General features: G+C 37.6%; 1 protein-coding gene across 1 annotated transcript in view; it reads left to right on the forward strand.

The window, feature by feature from the left end:
• The window catches only part of LOC150102373 (sodium-dependent glucose transporter 1A-like), an 82,931-nt gene that overhangs the window by 17,927 nt on the left and 48,612 nt on the right, over positions 1-16,392 (forward strand). Inside the window, exon 2 of the mRNA XM_090399179.1 lies at positions 7,229-7,355. Within this exon, the coding sequence (XP_090255305.1) occupies positions 7,229-7,355 (127 nt within the window). The remainder of the gene's footprint in view (positions 1-7,228; positions 7,356-16,392) is intronic.

Consider the following 16,392-nt stretch of genomic DNA (forward strand, 5'->3'; position numbering starts at 1 on the left):
AAACTGTATTTCCACATGACAACCTAGAAGAAGAGGAAGCTGAGGGCGAACTTCCCCACACTGAGGGTCCCCTAACCATGAAGCAGCTGTCATCCTTCATACAGAAAGTGCGAGGCTCTCCTCACAAACTAACTATAGCCCTTAAATACACCACAAGAATCCCGGAACTAATATCTCAACTGCAGGACCTACACTCGAAACTGAAATGTAAAAAGAGCAGAGCAGAGGTCAACAGGAGTAAGCGAATCTACTACCTAATTAACGGGCTACAAACACAGTACCAGGATCAATATTAGATTAAACTTACAATCAAACTTTCATAAATCATAATGTCTATAAGCCTTTTCTCTCTCAATGCAAGAGGATGTGCCTCTGCTCTACGCAACAGAATAGTCCTTGACCAGGTACAAAAATATCATATAGACCTAATACTTCTGCAAGAAACAAACATCAACTCCTCAACCAATGTATCCAGAAGATGGGCAGAGTGGCCTAATGACTTACAGCACTCTGCAACCCAACAACATCATGGAGCAGGAGTTAGCTTAGGTGTACATCATGGATCTCCCTACAAACTAAAAGTGATTGCTGAGATACCAGGATATGCCTTGTATGCTCACATAATAGCACCCAACCATAATACCCTGCATGTGTTCAACATCTATGTACCACAACAGGATGCTCTGGCATTACAAATCCTGGATTTCATTCAAAACCACCTTTCTAGTATAGACCAAGAACATATCATAATAGCTGGAGACTTTAATTGCACTCTTGACCAAGAAAAAGACAGACTTCAGTGTGGTGAACATCGTAGCCAATTAATAAACAAACTTCAAACACTGGTAAGCGATAATGAACTCATCGACGTCTTTCGGCATCAACATCCTGATAAGAAATCCTACACATGGAGGTCAGCAATCACAGCGACAAATAGGCCACTCTACCAAGCACGACTGGACAGATACTACATTTCCAAACACACCTTGCCTCTAGTTAGAAACATCTCACACATCCCTTCCTACATTTCAGATCATTGCTTCGTCAAGCTGCAACTTTCATTATCTTGGGAAGCATCCAAATCAGGAAGTGCCTATTGGATCTTCAACAATACTCTCCTGAAAGATCCAGCTTATATAACAAACACTCAGGCTTTAATAACCAACCTCACTCACTCGAAAGTGGATACAGCACCAATGAAAACATGGTGGCTCCACTTAAAATCACGAATAAAATCCTTTACGCAGATCTACAGTCATCAGAAAAATCAACAGAGGAACATTAGAATCCGACAACTTGAAGAACAGCTCAAGTATCTCCCAGAAGAAAGCCCTGAACATCATTCTGCCTTCCAAGCCATGCAAAGACAGGCAGAATTATCGGCAAAAGGTGCCCTACTTAGATCGCGGCATACACAAATAAATCTTTCAGACGCCCCCACAAAATATTTTTTCTCTTTGGAAAAAAATGCCAGGCAGTAAATTCCATCTCTGCTATCAGACTTCAAGATGAAAGCATCACAGAAGATCCAAGAAAAATCACCTCTGAAATCCTACAATACTACAAAAATGCATACAGCACTGCAGGAACATCCCATCATGCCATTCACGAAATACTGAAAGAAACAAAAAAAATCTCTGCAACAGATCGGAACCACTTAGAAAAGAAAATCACGCTAGATGAACTGAAAACCACATGCACATCTTTGCCTAAGAACAAATCTCCTGGCCTTGATGGTCTCACGTCAGAGTTTTTCCGAGTCTTCTGGAATCAACTCGGACCACTTCTCCTCAAAACACTACAAGAAGCCTACATCAATGGCCTCCCACAATCTGTCACGACCTCAGTAGCACGATTGATACCAAAGAAGGGAGACCACACGGATATCCGGAACTGGCGTCCAATCTCCCTAATTAATACCGATTGCAAAATCATTTCCAAAGTTATAGCAAACCGAATAAAGCCAACACTGCCTGAAGTTATTGGTCAACATCAAACGTACTCTGTCCCAGGAAGATCAATACATGATAACCTCCATTTAATAAGGGATCTCATCCACATCGCAAAAAGCCAACATGAAGACCTAGCTCTCGTCAGCCTTGATCAGGAGAAGGCTTTCGACAGGGTAGAGCACGAGTACCTTTATGAAGTTCTAAAGGCATTTGGGTATGGTCCTTTCATCATTGAAACAGTGCAATTGCTTTACAGAGATGCACACTTCTGCTTAAAAATCAACAACAGGCTCACTCGCACTTTATCATACTCTCGAGGGATCAAGCAAGGATGTCCCCTCTCCGGTCAATTATACACACTGGCCATAGAACCCTTCTTAAAAAGAGTACACGACACCATCATATCCAAACTAACCAGAATAATAGAGCCACATCAAAAAATTACCTTATCAGCATATGCCGATGACGTCACTGTAATAGTAAGAAATGAAGAGGAAATTACAGTAACCGAAGAAGCACACAGACTGTATGCACAAGCCTCAGGAGTCAAATTAAATTCTGCCAAAACCACGGGCTTGTGGTCAGGCAGATGGAAGTCTAGAAATGACTCTCCGATCGAATGTACCTAGTCAAGCGAAGGACAAAGATACTTAGGTGTACACCTTGGCAACACCAAAATATATAACACACTGAACTGGACACAGCTGCACAATCGTTTTAAACAGGTGCTAGGTAAATGGAACAGCGTTCGTTCCATGTCTTCACTTAGAGGAAGAGTACTAATAGTTAACCAGATGGCTGCGAGTATCTTATGGCATACCCTCAAAGTACTCACACCTCCTGAAGAATTTCTCCACCACATTCAAAAGGAAATCAAACGTTCCTCTGGAACAAAACTCACTGGACAACATACCCTAAACTCTGCAAGCCACTCAGCAAGGAAGGGCAAGTACTGATTTCCCTTGAAAACAAGATTAGATCTTTCAGGATAATCCTCCTCCTAAAAACACTTCAATGCAATCACACTTATGTGACCACCTTCGATTACATCACGAAATCATCCACCAGAGGACTTACACTTTCCACAATCCTCCGAATGGCCAGTCCTGCACCATCTCCTCCTAAGCTACCTCTTTTTTACAAAGACGCTCTGCAGCAATGGAAAAACACAGGACTTCATCACACACTCACAGGATCAACAGAATCAGCTGTACTTACAGAACCACTATTTGCGAACAGAAACATCACAAGTTTCACAACGGGCCAGCCTTTTCTTTTCCCTACATGGAACTGGGCAGGAATAAGAGTCATAGGAGACCTCCTAACCCACACCCTAAAGTGGAAAGCATTCACAAGCCTACCAATGAAGAACCCAAAAACTGAAAAGCAATATCAACAGCTGCAAGCCTCCATTATAAAAGTCTATCCAGATATCGCTACACCTCAGGAAATCCGTATTCCTCATAGAAACTGCTCGGGGCCAATATTTCATCTTGTACAATCTGAAGCCTCACTTCCAATTCTTCCCTCCAACTACAAGAAAATATACCACTTCCTCATGTCAGTGTCCCCATCCTCGCCCTTCTTATACTCAGCCTTAACACTCTCATCTACAAGGCTGCATATACCACACAGTTTTCAGTGGGATCTGCCATATAAATCAAAATGTGCCAAACCAGATTCCGATATACAGTGGAGACTATGGCACAACATCTTGCCAACTCCTTCTAAGCTGTACAAATTTCAGCTAAGAGAAACGGATCTGTGTCTATTCTGTGACGTTTCAGGTACCTTGGAACACACATATCTGACCTGTCCCGCAAACAAAATGATAATCACCTATGCCCTGAATACTGCCTCGAGCACCTGTAACTACGCACACAGCCAAGAAGACTACTGGAATTTAGTCCACACAGAAGAAAACAGACACAGAACATACAATTTCCTCTTCATCTGCGCTAAGGCCGTCATCTACAGCTTCTACCTAAAACAGACAAGAAGTAACCAGCACCCATCCATCACCGAAGCTGCACAAACCCTCATGTATATCCTCCGTCGGAAACTAAAAAGCAGGCTGATATTGGAACTTGAGCACTTCAAAGAAACAAGAACTGTCGTGAAATTCATAGAGGCGTGAAATCCACCTGGTACCCTCTTCTGGATTGACGACGACAATGTGCTTCATCTGAAAGATAACTCAGACTGAAACTGAACTGTAAATTTTTTAATTCATTTGTTGCATTCTGTATTGTACACCCGAAAAAAAAAATGTTTCTTTCTCTGAAATATATATACTTAAAAACTTATAATATATAATATGTAAATAGTCCTTGTTACCTATCGTGTAATGTTTATTTTAACAAGTTAAATTTAAAAAAAAAAAAAAAAAAAATATCTATTTATCTATAGATAGATAGATAGATAGATAGAACAAATAGAAAACAGATAGAAAAGATAGATAGATAGAACAACAGGCTTACCATAACTGCACCATACAGCAGAGGTATTAAACAAGGCTGTCCACTCTCCGGTCCTCTTTACACACTTGCCATTGAACCCTTTTTGTGTAGACTCAGCATGCTGCTCAGAGCATGCCACCCTAAACTTCCCTACCAAACCATAACCCTGACAGCATATGCTGATGATGTTACAATCATAGCCCGCAAAGAAGAGGACTTCTATAACATACAAATGGCATACCAACAATATCAGGCAGCCTCAGGAGCCAAACTAAACACACATAAAACCTTAGGACTGTGGTGTGGCAAATGGAAAAACCGAACCGATTCCCCAATGTCTGGTACCTGGTCCACAGAGGGAAACAAATACCTGGGGATTTACCTAGGAAACACACCCTCTTATGTGGATAAGAACTGGGAAACACTAAACAAGCGTTTCAAGCAAGTTCTAGGAAAGTGGGCAGCAATACGAGCCTCTGCCTCCACAAGAGGGAGAACAATAATCGTTAACCAAATAGCCACCAGTGTCCTTTGGCATACACTAAAGATTCTTACGCCACCATTGCAATTGATCAAACAAATAAAGTCAACCATATCGATTCATATGGAACAAAACAAACTGGCTTTCCTACTCCAAGCTATGTACTTCTCTCAAAGATGGAGGACAAAATTTGGTCTCCATTGACAACAGGATAACAACGTTCCACACTCGATTTCTCATTAATGCCCTACAACAGGAAATATCACACAAATGCACCACTGAATATATTTTCACTTCTGCCACTAGAGATCTCTCTCTCTCCACCACCTTAAGAATGACAACAGCTCAAGTGCCTGTAAATTTAACATACTTCTACAAAGATGCCCTTCGACGATGGAAGAAGCTAAACCTCCAGCACACAGTGAAGACAGCATCCCTACCTGAAATTCTCATGGAACCCATCTTTCACAACATGATGGTAAGAAGCCCGATCACTCAGAAAGAATTTTTCTTTCCTCCATGGAGCTGGCGAAACGTGAGGATCTTGGGTGACATTCTTTCTCCAAGCCTCACCTGGCGCTTTCCAAATTCGCTCGAAAACCTGGAATATGGGAATGAGTCTGAGCAGATAGACACCGTAAAGGCCACTTTTCAAGCCGCTATGCCTGATAGCATAACAGAAGTGGGACTTAGCCCTCCAAACTCAGAAGTTTTGACGCCTATCTTTCTGATAAAAACCAATAACTCATGGGAGAAACTTACACCCAGCAACACCAACAAGATCTACAGCACTCTAACACAACAGTCGAACCAAAGCATTATACAGTATCATGTTAAAATAACTCTTTGTTGGAAAATCCTGCATCATCTGATCAAACACTATTTCAATGGGATCTACCATATCGCACAAGAGCCATCAAACCTGACGCAGATATTCATTGGAGAATGTGGCATAATATATTACCCACTCCTACTATATTACAAAAATTTAACTCAAACATCTTAGATAACTGCCTCTTCTGCTACCAATTAGGAACGGTCCGGCATATCTACTTGGAATGCCCAGCCAACACTAAATTAATCAGTTTGACTCGGGAAACGGCAGCTCTTACCTGTGGTAATCTTCATACAGAAGAGGAATATTTCAATCTCGTCCATGTGGAGTCAAATAACCATTCATTCTGCAATTATCTTTTCATCACCGTGAAAGCGGTAATATACAACTTCTACCCCAGACATACAAGACCAGACAGCAGAGCAACTTCACAGAGAGAGGCAACTGACCAACTCACTGCAGCCTTCCAACAAAAGGTGAGAAGTCGGATCCTACACGAGCATCACCACCATAGACAAAACAACACCTTAGATCTTTTCCACCAAGAATGGAATCCATGGAATCAACTCCTGGCTGAGCAGGGCGACTGCATTATAATCCACTTTCCAGCATAGCAGTGACACCTTTAACCCCCCCCAAAGAAAGGGGGAAGAAAGAAGAATTGTTGTGCTTAACAGTGCGAAAATTAATCAGCTGGCACTCTCATGTAAATAGATAATATTGTGCAATAGTAACTTCTATGTTCTTCCACATTTATGTTCTTATACAGTATCATGTTAAAATAACTCTTAATGGCTTTAATTTAATTAAAAAAAAAAAAATGTAATTAGCCTTATAAGTGACTTCAATGTAACATACCTCAACAAGAGTATGAGCATGTAACCTCTCTGTCTGACTGCAGAGAACCAAAAACCGGTTAATCCTGTATATAAGATTGTTATGTTTACAATAAAAAAAAAAAATCTATCTATCTATCTATATATATATATATTTAGGGAACACTCTCAGTATTTTTGTCTTCCTTTTTATTCTGCATATCTTCTCTGAATACACTGTATCCATTACATTCTATTCCTGTATGCATATCCTCTTCTATCAGTCAGGTGTCACTAAAGCCAATAATTTTTGATCTGACTGCATTTATCTATGCTAATAATTTCTTGCCTTTATACCTGATGTTTCTGACATCAGTTAACATGCATAGCAACCAACTACCAGGCTGATAATTAATTCAAGCAACTCTTAAAAACCTGACCTACTCAGATAAGTAGCCTGAGTTGATTATTTAACTAACTTCTCTTCTCTACTGACAAAACCTGTACTTAGGTTATTCTTAGTATTAAATCACTTATTTAATCGAAAAACTTTGAATTTAAATGTTTCCATTAAACACATCAATTTAAAAATTGATGTGTTTAATTGATGTGTCATATTAAAAATTAGCAACATAGAGCAAATATGATATCTCTTAGTACTAATCAATGGTTGTTTTTTTTAATAGGGATTAAATATAGCTATAACAGGACCTACTCTCTTGGATCTTCAGTATTCTGTGGGTGAAACTATAGAGCACATGGCATATATATATACAGCACGTTCTACTGGTTATTTTTCTGGCTCTGTTTTAGGTATTCTAAATAATATTTTTATTGTACTAAAATATAATTTGGAAACAGCAATGAATCCTTAATTGTTTTGTATTATTACAGTATCCTGTACATACAAGGAAATGATCATGATGATGAGAAAATATTGAAAGTTAGAGAATTTATAATTTTTCTTAAATGGGTGTTTGCTCAATATGAAAATACTTACTGTAGCATACACATTACTGTGATTTTTCTTTTGGAATGCATTAAAATAGTGATTGAATCTGCTTGACTGATTTTTCTAGGTATGTTTTTTTTTTCTAATTCAAAGGAGTAAAATTTGATAACACTTGTAACAACAACTATACAAGGATAGAGCAAAGCACAGAACTAAAATAAACATTAAACAGAAATGCACACTCAGTGTATTTTTTCACATCCACCAAATTTTGATCCACTTTTTTGAATATTTATGTATCACAGATTTTCTTTTGTTTGTTTCCAATTAGTCAGAGAAAAAGAATAAATCATCAGTTTTTCATTTTGATGTTATACAGTATATGTGGATATATTGTGCAGGTAACACCAAAGTGAAGAAGAGTGAAATGAAACATTATATGATCTTGTGTTGTACATGACACTCTCAGTCAAGAGTTTGCAATCGTAGGGTGAAAATGAATGTATATTGCAGTGAACTGATAAACATTACCATTAGTAATGGTAATGGGTGTGGTTTCCCAGGTTTTGAATCTGAGCGGGTTGGTAATGACATTAAGGAAGGATAACTGCAGGCCCAGGGGACGGTTGAAATGCATGTACACGAATGCCACAAGTAATTATCAAAAATAAAGGAGAGGAGTTTTTGGCATTGGTCAGCTCAACCTGGCCAAAAATTATCAAAATCAGCGTTGACCTGGTTGACAAAAAATGGTATATTACAGGGAAAGAATGCAAGTGGCATTGTATTTTCAGAGAGGATAGAGGGAACAGGACAGTAGGAGGAGTATTACCAATGATTCTTGCAGAATTTCAACCAACAAAAATAAAGTTAAGAGGATTTTAGATCTGAGGGAAATTGTTTATTTGAGGCTGTCTGGTGTGAAATACAGGCCAGTAAGACAAAACAGATCATTCATTTCTGCTTTTAGCACGATAAATGTAGTCCAAGCAATTATCATTTAATTAGCAATTATCAGGGACTTCAACTACAAGTATAGGAATTGGGAGGAGGAAAGAGCACATGGCAAGAATGGAAATGGAATTTCTACAGCTACTTAGGAGTAATTACCTGAAACAACATCACATGGAGGGGACTAAGGATTTGAGCGTGTTGGATCTTGTAATGACATCAAATCTATTCATAAACATGGTAACAACTCTACCTCTGATCAGAGCAAATGAGCAAATGATTATGATGTGAGACTTCAAATCATTGCTTGGAGCCGTGCCATGGCATAAGAAGCTAAAGGAAAGAATGTCAGCAGTGTATAGAAAGTGGTCAGGGATTGTTTGGGGGGAGAGAGTATTGGACTATATACCTACCTACCCAGGATCAGAAGGATAAATGAGAGTGGAGATTAAATAGATGAGTAGCAATGAAAAGCAGGAGCTGCAAAAAAAAATGAATTAAACATATATTGTAGAGGAATTATAAAGAAAAAAAAAGTGATCTATATGCTCATGAGCAATACAAAGTGCAGGCAATTATGAGAGAAAAGTAATTAAGCAAGTAAAAGTACATCAGAAGAGTTTTTTTTTTTTTGCTGTCAGTAAGTGGGAGAAAGAATGATTATGGAAAAATATCTTTACTCAGTGCTGATGGTAGGAAAACAACAGAAGCAGAAGAAATAGTTGAGCTTCTAAGTGATCACTTTGCAAGGGTGTATCATCCAGGTGGAGACTTTGCAATTACTAATGGGACAGAGACAGATGTGAGAATTGAGGTAAACATACTGGAAGGGACTCAGCATATTGAAAAATATCACTGTGAATACAGAACTGGATAGAATGTCTGCCCATGTGCTATTAGAATGTGCAAGAGAACTGGCAGTGCCTCTGATGAAGTTATTTAATCTAAGTCTCAGCTCTGGCAAGGTCACGGAGGAGGTGGTAAAAGGATAAGATAGTTCCATTACATGAAGACAAAAGTAGCAAATTACAGACTAATTAGTATCTCAGGAGTGGGGATTAAAGTTTTGGAAAAGTTGGTTAAAGGTAACATTCAGTAGTGGATGGGTAGGAATATGATACACTGCGATGGGCACCAATGTGCTTTCCAAACGGCAGGTTCTGCCTTAGTAATATATTCACAATTTATAATAAAGTGACAGCAAAAAATGGATGATGTAGATGGTTATACCATGATACTGTTGGACTTTGCAAAAGCATTTTACAGAATACTGAAGAATACTGCATGGGAAACTGTTTCAAAGATGGAGCAAATGGAAATGGATATGAAGCTAATAGCATGGATAGGAGTGGCTGCACAAGAGAGTAGTTTCTGGTGGAGTGGAATCAAGGCAAATGAGTGCTACTAGTGGAATGCCTCAGGGCTCTGTACTAGGACCAGCACTTTTCAATTTGTATGTTAAAAGGGTGACTGTAAAGAAGAATATATACATAGAATTCAACTTGTTTGGATAGCCATTGGAAAACACCATAAAAGCATTCAAAGGAAACATCCCATTCTGCCTTAAAAGAAAAATATTCAACAGTTGTATACTTCCAGTCATGACATATGGAAGGGAAACATGGACTTTGACTAAAAAATCGACCAATAAATTGAGAATCACCCAGAAGAAAATGGATCATTACTCATGCCATTCCAGATAGAAAGTGCAATAACTTGGGCCAGTGCTCAGAATAGCTGAGAGGCATTATAACAGCCATTAAAATATCCAAATGTCAACAGGCAAGTCATATTGCAAGAAGTAACCCTCAAAAATGGACAAAGCTGAAGTAGATTGTTATACCATGGAAAGAGAGCTACAGGAAGACCAAAGAGATGGTTGAAGAATGAGATTAAAGAGATGATCAAAGGATGAGATTAAAGAGATGACAGGAACTCATTGGCATAGAAAGACTCGAGATAGGAATGAATAGAGGACTTGGTAGGGTGGGTGGCTTCATCCAGGTGGACAGAAAATGGCTGATGATGTTAATAGTATAGCAAATGATTTAATGGGGGGAGGGATATCGAGTTGTTTGTTGATTATGCAAAACTTGGGAGGGCAATAGTTAATAAAGGTGATGTAGATATCCTGCAGGATGATTTAGATAAATTGGCAATGTGGCCAAAGGACAATGGTTGTCAATTTAATTTAGTAAAATGTAAGATAATGCACTTTGGGATGAAAAGATTACAAACTTCTTATCATATTGATGGTACTAGATTACAGGAAACTTATGAGGCTAGAAATCTGGAAGTAATGGTGGATAGAGATTTAAGATTCAGAGGACGTATTGCAAGAATTGGCAAAATAGCTCAGATGATTACTTGGATGTTGAAGAACACATTGACAAGTAAAGATAGAGAAGTTATTATTCCTCTTCATAAGGACATGATAGGAGCTTATTAATTTGCCACATCTTGATTACTGTGCACAGATTTGGTCACCTGGGTTTCATGTAGATTAAGAAATGGTGGAGAGGATTCAGAAATGAGAGATCATTCCACAGACCTTTCTGTGGAATGCTCTCGCGTGTGTGTGGGGTGGAGGGGATAATTGCAGAGTTTGGTTAACAAGTGGAAGAGAGGTGACATGATAGGAGCTCATTAATTACTAAAGGAATTCTATAAGATTGACACTAAAGAAATTTTTTAGTACATGATGAGTAGGGAGAGAACAAGGGGGATCAGTCCTGGAAGTTGCACAAGTGTGCAGACTAAATATTTTGCTTGGAGAATGGTGAATGAATGGAATTGATTTCCAGGGGTAGTTGTAATTCCCTCAGCAGTGACTAAGTTTTAGAAGAGGTAATGATAACTATTGTGTAAATAATTGTTCGCATGGATCTCCCATGATCAGTCTTTTGTTCCCATGGAGATACCTGTATAATAATAATAAATCAGTTTCTCATATTACTTTGAAGTGTATGGAACACTGTCAAGGAGTTTCTCAAGAAACTAGCACTGACTGCATCCCCATATTGGGAGCTTAAATTTCAGGAAAGTTAAATTGATGAGAAAAACTTTGAAGCAAGACAAAAGCTGCATAAAAAAATAATAATATCAATAAATAAAATAAAGTAAAATTATTATTATTATTATTATTATTATTATTATTATTATATATTAAGGAATTAGTGAGTTGAATTTTTTGAATTATTGCACAAGCACCTCTGTGGAGACTCAAGCTATCAGCAAAATATCTATTGTACCTCTCTTTGAAACATTTAACAGATAGAGCACTTACAACTGACTCAGGCAACCCATTCCATTCATTCACCACTCTCCAAGTGAAAAATCTAGTCCTCATGCTCTTGCTAACCACACTCGTACCTAACTTCCAGTGATGACCTTTTACATTTCCCCTTGCATTAGTCCTATAAAACCCTTTAAGTAATTTCAATGTTTCTATCATATCTTCCCCCTTTTTTTGCCTATCAACCAACTTTTGCAATTCACAAACCCTCAATCTCCCCTCATAGGGAGCATTCAACAGATCACTCACCATCTTGGTCACTCACTTGGTATCCTCTCTGCCACTTCCTCATCCCCAAGAACGGTGACCAGACCTGAGCACAGTAATCCAGGTGTAATCATATTAAGGCTTTATAAAGAGGAATGATAACTTCCTTATCTCTGTTTGTTAGTGTAATCTTCAATAACCGAGTAATCCTGTTAGCTACCTAGCTACTTTAGCAATATAACCTCTTAACTTCAATTCTCTATCTACTGCTACTCCCAAATGCCTGGCTGCATCATTTTTCTGGAGTACAGTTCCGTCAATGTAGTACACAGCTTGTAATCTTTCTATCTGATCTCTTGTTTAAATTTATGGAACCAGTATCAGAAAAAATGTAATTACCAAGCTTAGAAACAGTATGAAGAACAGGCTAGTGAGTGACAGGTGGTGAGGAAGACATGGCGATGAGTAAAAAGAAAAATGGCCATGGCAGAATAACCTTAGTGACTTCCAATGGTAGGAAAGAGAAAAATGCAATGAATGCACAAGAAATACTATGTTATTAAGTAATCACTTTGATAAGGTATAAATTTCTGACAGACATTTGTTCTTCAGAAGCCAAAGTGGAACATGATGAAAAGATGGAGATCAATGAGGTAGAGGTATTAAAGATACTGGAAGAGCTCAATACAAACGTAGCATGGATAGGGGGGACTAAGGGACTGGATAGGATATCAACATGTATGCAAAAGGAATATGCAAAAGAATTAACAATGCCCCTAACCTGGTTTTAAAATTATTCGTGAGAAGAGAATGAAACATTGAACGGTCATGTGTCGCACATCTTACTCTTTCTCTGTCATGAGGCCATACTCATAGCTCCTTGTTCAGTATAAGATTGTACTCATAGTGTACAAAGAACTGTTTTAGTTTTGGTATATCAGAACATTTGAATAATAATATTATTATTAATAAGCTTTAGTTATTCAATATAATTTTTTGAATTAGTGAGTTTTTTTACTTAGTTATGATGTCTCATAAATAAAGGAAAAGTGATACTAGTGAATCCATTTAAAAAAAGCAAAACTAGTCCACCTAAGACATTTATGGATTTAAATATAAACTTTGTATTGTGAAGTATCTGATGAGTTTCATTCAGATTCACCACATTTTTATTTATTATTATTTTTAATTAGGCGGCTTATGTATTATTGTCCACTACTGTCTGTTTAACATAATTTAATAGTTTATTATAATAGTAGAATTTAATTTAACATTATAAATAAATTTACTTGTCTTTATCTCCACAAAACAAATTATCGTTATGAAATTCATTTTGTAAAATGTTAAAATGTTGTTGTTGTTAAAATGGATTGTGACTGGTTTATTATTATTATTATTATTATTATTATTATTATTATTATTCAGGTCTCCATGGAGGCCTGAATAATAATAATAAGGATCCAAAATAAAATCCAAAAAAATGGCAGTATATGCCTTTCTCTCATCAACTGCTCTTGTCACTTTATTATAAACGGCGATCATATTACTTAAGCAAGAGCACCCCTTAACAAATCCATGTTGATTCTCATAGATAACATTACCCTCATCTGCCTAATGCTGTATATAGTCCCTCATTAATTTCTCCAAGACCTTAACAACTACTGATGACACACAAACTGGCCTATAATTAGATACTTCCAGTCTGCTACTGCCCTTATGCAATGGCACTATCTTACCTTCCTTCCATACCTTGGGTACCTTTACCATAGCCAGACTTTCATTGAAAAGCCAGGTCAAAGGAGCTGTCAGTTCTTTAGCTCATTCTCTCAAAACCTGTGGTGAAACACCATCCAGTCCCACAGCTTTACTGACATCCAGAGTACTCAGTATTTGGAAGGAACACACTCTCCTCTTGCACCTCTAAACCTCGAACCTGCCCATTATGTTATAATGTATTGCTTACTTTGGGAATGTTATGTGATGCAGTGAAGAAAAAAACATGGAGTTAAAAATGTACATAGTTCAAGTACTGTGCTGTATTTTGGCCAACATCAGTGAGTTTGAAGATGGTGTGTGCATGTGCAGATAAGAGATTGAAAGAATGCAAGAGAGGAAAAAACATGGCTGGGTAATTTATAGTTACAAGGAGCTATTATTGATGGGAGAAAGAGATATAGGAATGTATTTGGAGATCTAAAAATTTATCTGAAAGTAGTTATTTCTTTAAATATCATTTGCAACCACCAGAAGGTAATCTAGAAGGCATTGAATATTGTTTTGCTGTGGCTAGATAACATGTGATTACAGATAGCCATTTTGACAGAAGAAAATATTATAGGAATGTATTTGGAGACCAATGAATTTATCTGGAAATATGCATTTCTTTCAAATGGGTATGGCCACCAGAAGATAATCTAGAACAAGGCCTTGAATATAGCTTTTGTTGTTAGTATAACAGTAGCTCAAGCTTGGAGAAAGCAAGTTCTAGTACTAGCTTTATCTACTGTTGTTTAATATAACCCTGGGTTTGTTTCTATCAATGAATGAAATAAAAGCAGAATATTTTATCTCTAATTGAAATTGTGTGTTTCTTCTAAACAGTGGTTTTTGTGATAGCGGGTGTTTTACCGAATACTGAAGACGAGAAGAAAACTATTATTCAGTTAAGGATAGGAACTAAATACATATAATGAAGAGTGCGTTTAGAATACTGAAAAGCAAACAGTTTAATCTATTTTATCTTCATGTTTAACTTTCTGGAGTGAGGTAAATATTCCTGAGTATAGTTTGTATTCAAGTTACAGAGGTAGGATGTGTTTCTTATTTTGTAAATTGTGCAAACTTTGTACCAGAGTGAGACGATTCCTTTATTGGAACTGATTGTATTAAAGCGCATTCTTTGTTAAATCCTAAAGAGGATTACAAAAGGAATTTGTTTCCTTTGTAATTTGAATAGTTCTGGACAAAACTAGTATTGGACATAATAATAATAAAATAATATCATTATTTTATTATTATTATTTTCCTGATCCCCATGGAGTCACAAGACTCATTGCAGAAGGTCAACACTAGTGAACACAAAGTCTCATAGCACTCCTTGAAATCATCCACAGTCTGCACATTCATTACCCTCTCAGGCAATACCACTCTCCATGAAAAAACTTACTTCTTATCCTTTTACTCACCACTTCCTTTTGTAACTGCAAGGGATGGCAACTTGGCCTTATTCCTTGCTCATTCTGCCATGTGAAAAATCTCCTCAGTGTCTATACAACAATAACTCTTCAACAGCTTTAATGTCTCAGTCATATCCCACTTTTGCCTTCTATCTACCAAACTCTACAGTCCACATGATCTTAGTCTATTCTCATAAGCAATGAAAGGATGAAGTAACCTTGTTACTTCATCCCCTTCTGAAATCCCAGTGACCAGATCTGAGTGCAGAAATCCAGATGTGGTCTAATCAAAGCTTTATACAATGGGATCAGCACACTTTTATTTCTCATGGTCAATGTTCTCCTCAACACTGCTGCAATCCTTTGTAATATGTCCCCAGAACTTTAAATCTATCTCTATCACCCCATGATCCATGGTTTCCTCCCCCTTTTGTGGAGTTATACTGGAAGAGGTGGAGGAAGCTATGGATCATGAAGCATTTGTTCTATTGATCTCAAATTTTAAAACCTTACATTTAATTGTATTCAGCTGACATCTCATGCCTTTGTCCACTCTTCCAGCTTATTCAAATCCTCTTGAAGAGCCGAAACATTAGCACTATTACTTATTAGTAATAGTGCTAACCCTCCCAAGCTTCACATCATCTGCAAACAACTGAACATCTTCCTGTAAACCTGTGTCAATATCATTGACATAAAGATTGAACAGCAGTGGTCCCAAGACTGAACCCTGTGGAACTCTACAGGGTTCAGTCTTGTAACCTTCTTACACCTTAATACTGCTTTCGCATATACAACTTTTGATATCTGTCAGAGAGCCAATCACTAATCCAATCCAGTAACCTGATAACCAAACCCATATGATGCTACTTAAAAATCAACTTGTCATGTGGCACCCTGTGAAATGCCCTGGAAAAATTTTAAAAAATGACAGTTTATGCCTTACTTTCATCCAATGCTCTTGTTACTCTATTATAAAAGGTAACCAGATGACTAAAACAAGAGTGCCCTTTAACAAATCCATGCTGCATAAATAATATTACCCTCATCTGCGCAATTCTGTATATGAGTTCTTACCAATTTCTCCAAAATCTTAACAACTCCAGAAGAAATACAAACAGGCCTATAGGTTGATACCTCCATTCTATTATCACCCTTATGCAGTGGTACTATCTTGTCCTCCTTCTACTCTCTAAAAACTTACCTCATTGCAAGACTCTCATTAAACAGCCAAGTTAACGGCACAGCTAGTTCCATACCATATTTACT

This window comes from Typopeltis vanoorti, chromosome 10 (assembly GCF_054136105.1).
Source record: "Typopeltis vanoorti isolate ZY-2024b chromosome 10, IOZ_Tvanoo_1.0, whole genome shotgun sequence".
NCBI lineage: Eukaryota > Metazoa > Arthropoda > Arachnida > Uropygi > Thelyphonidae > Typopeltis > Typopeltis vanoorti.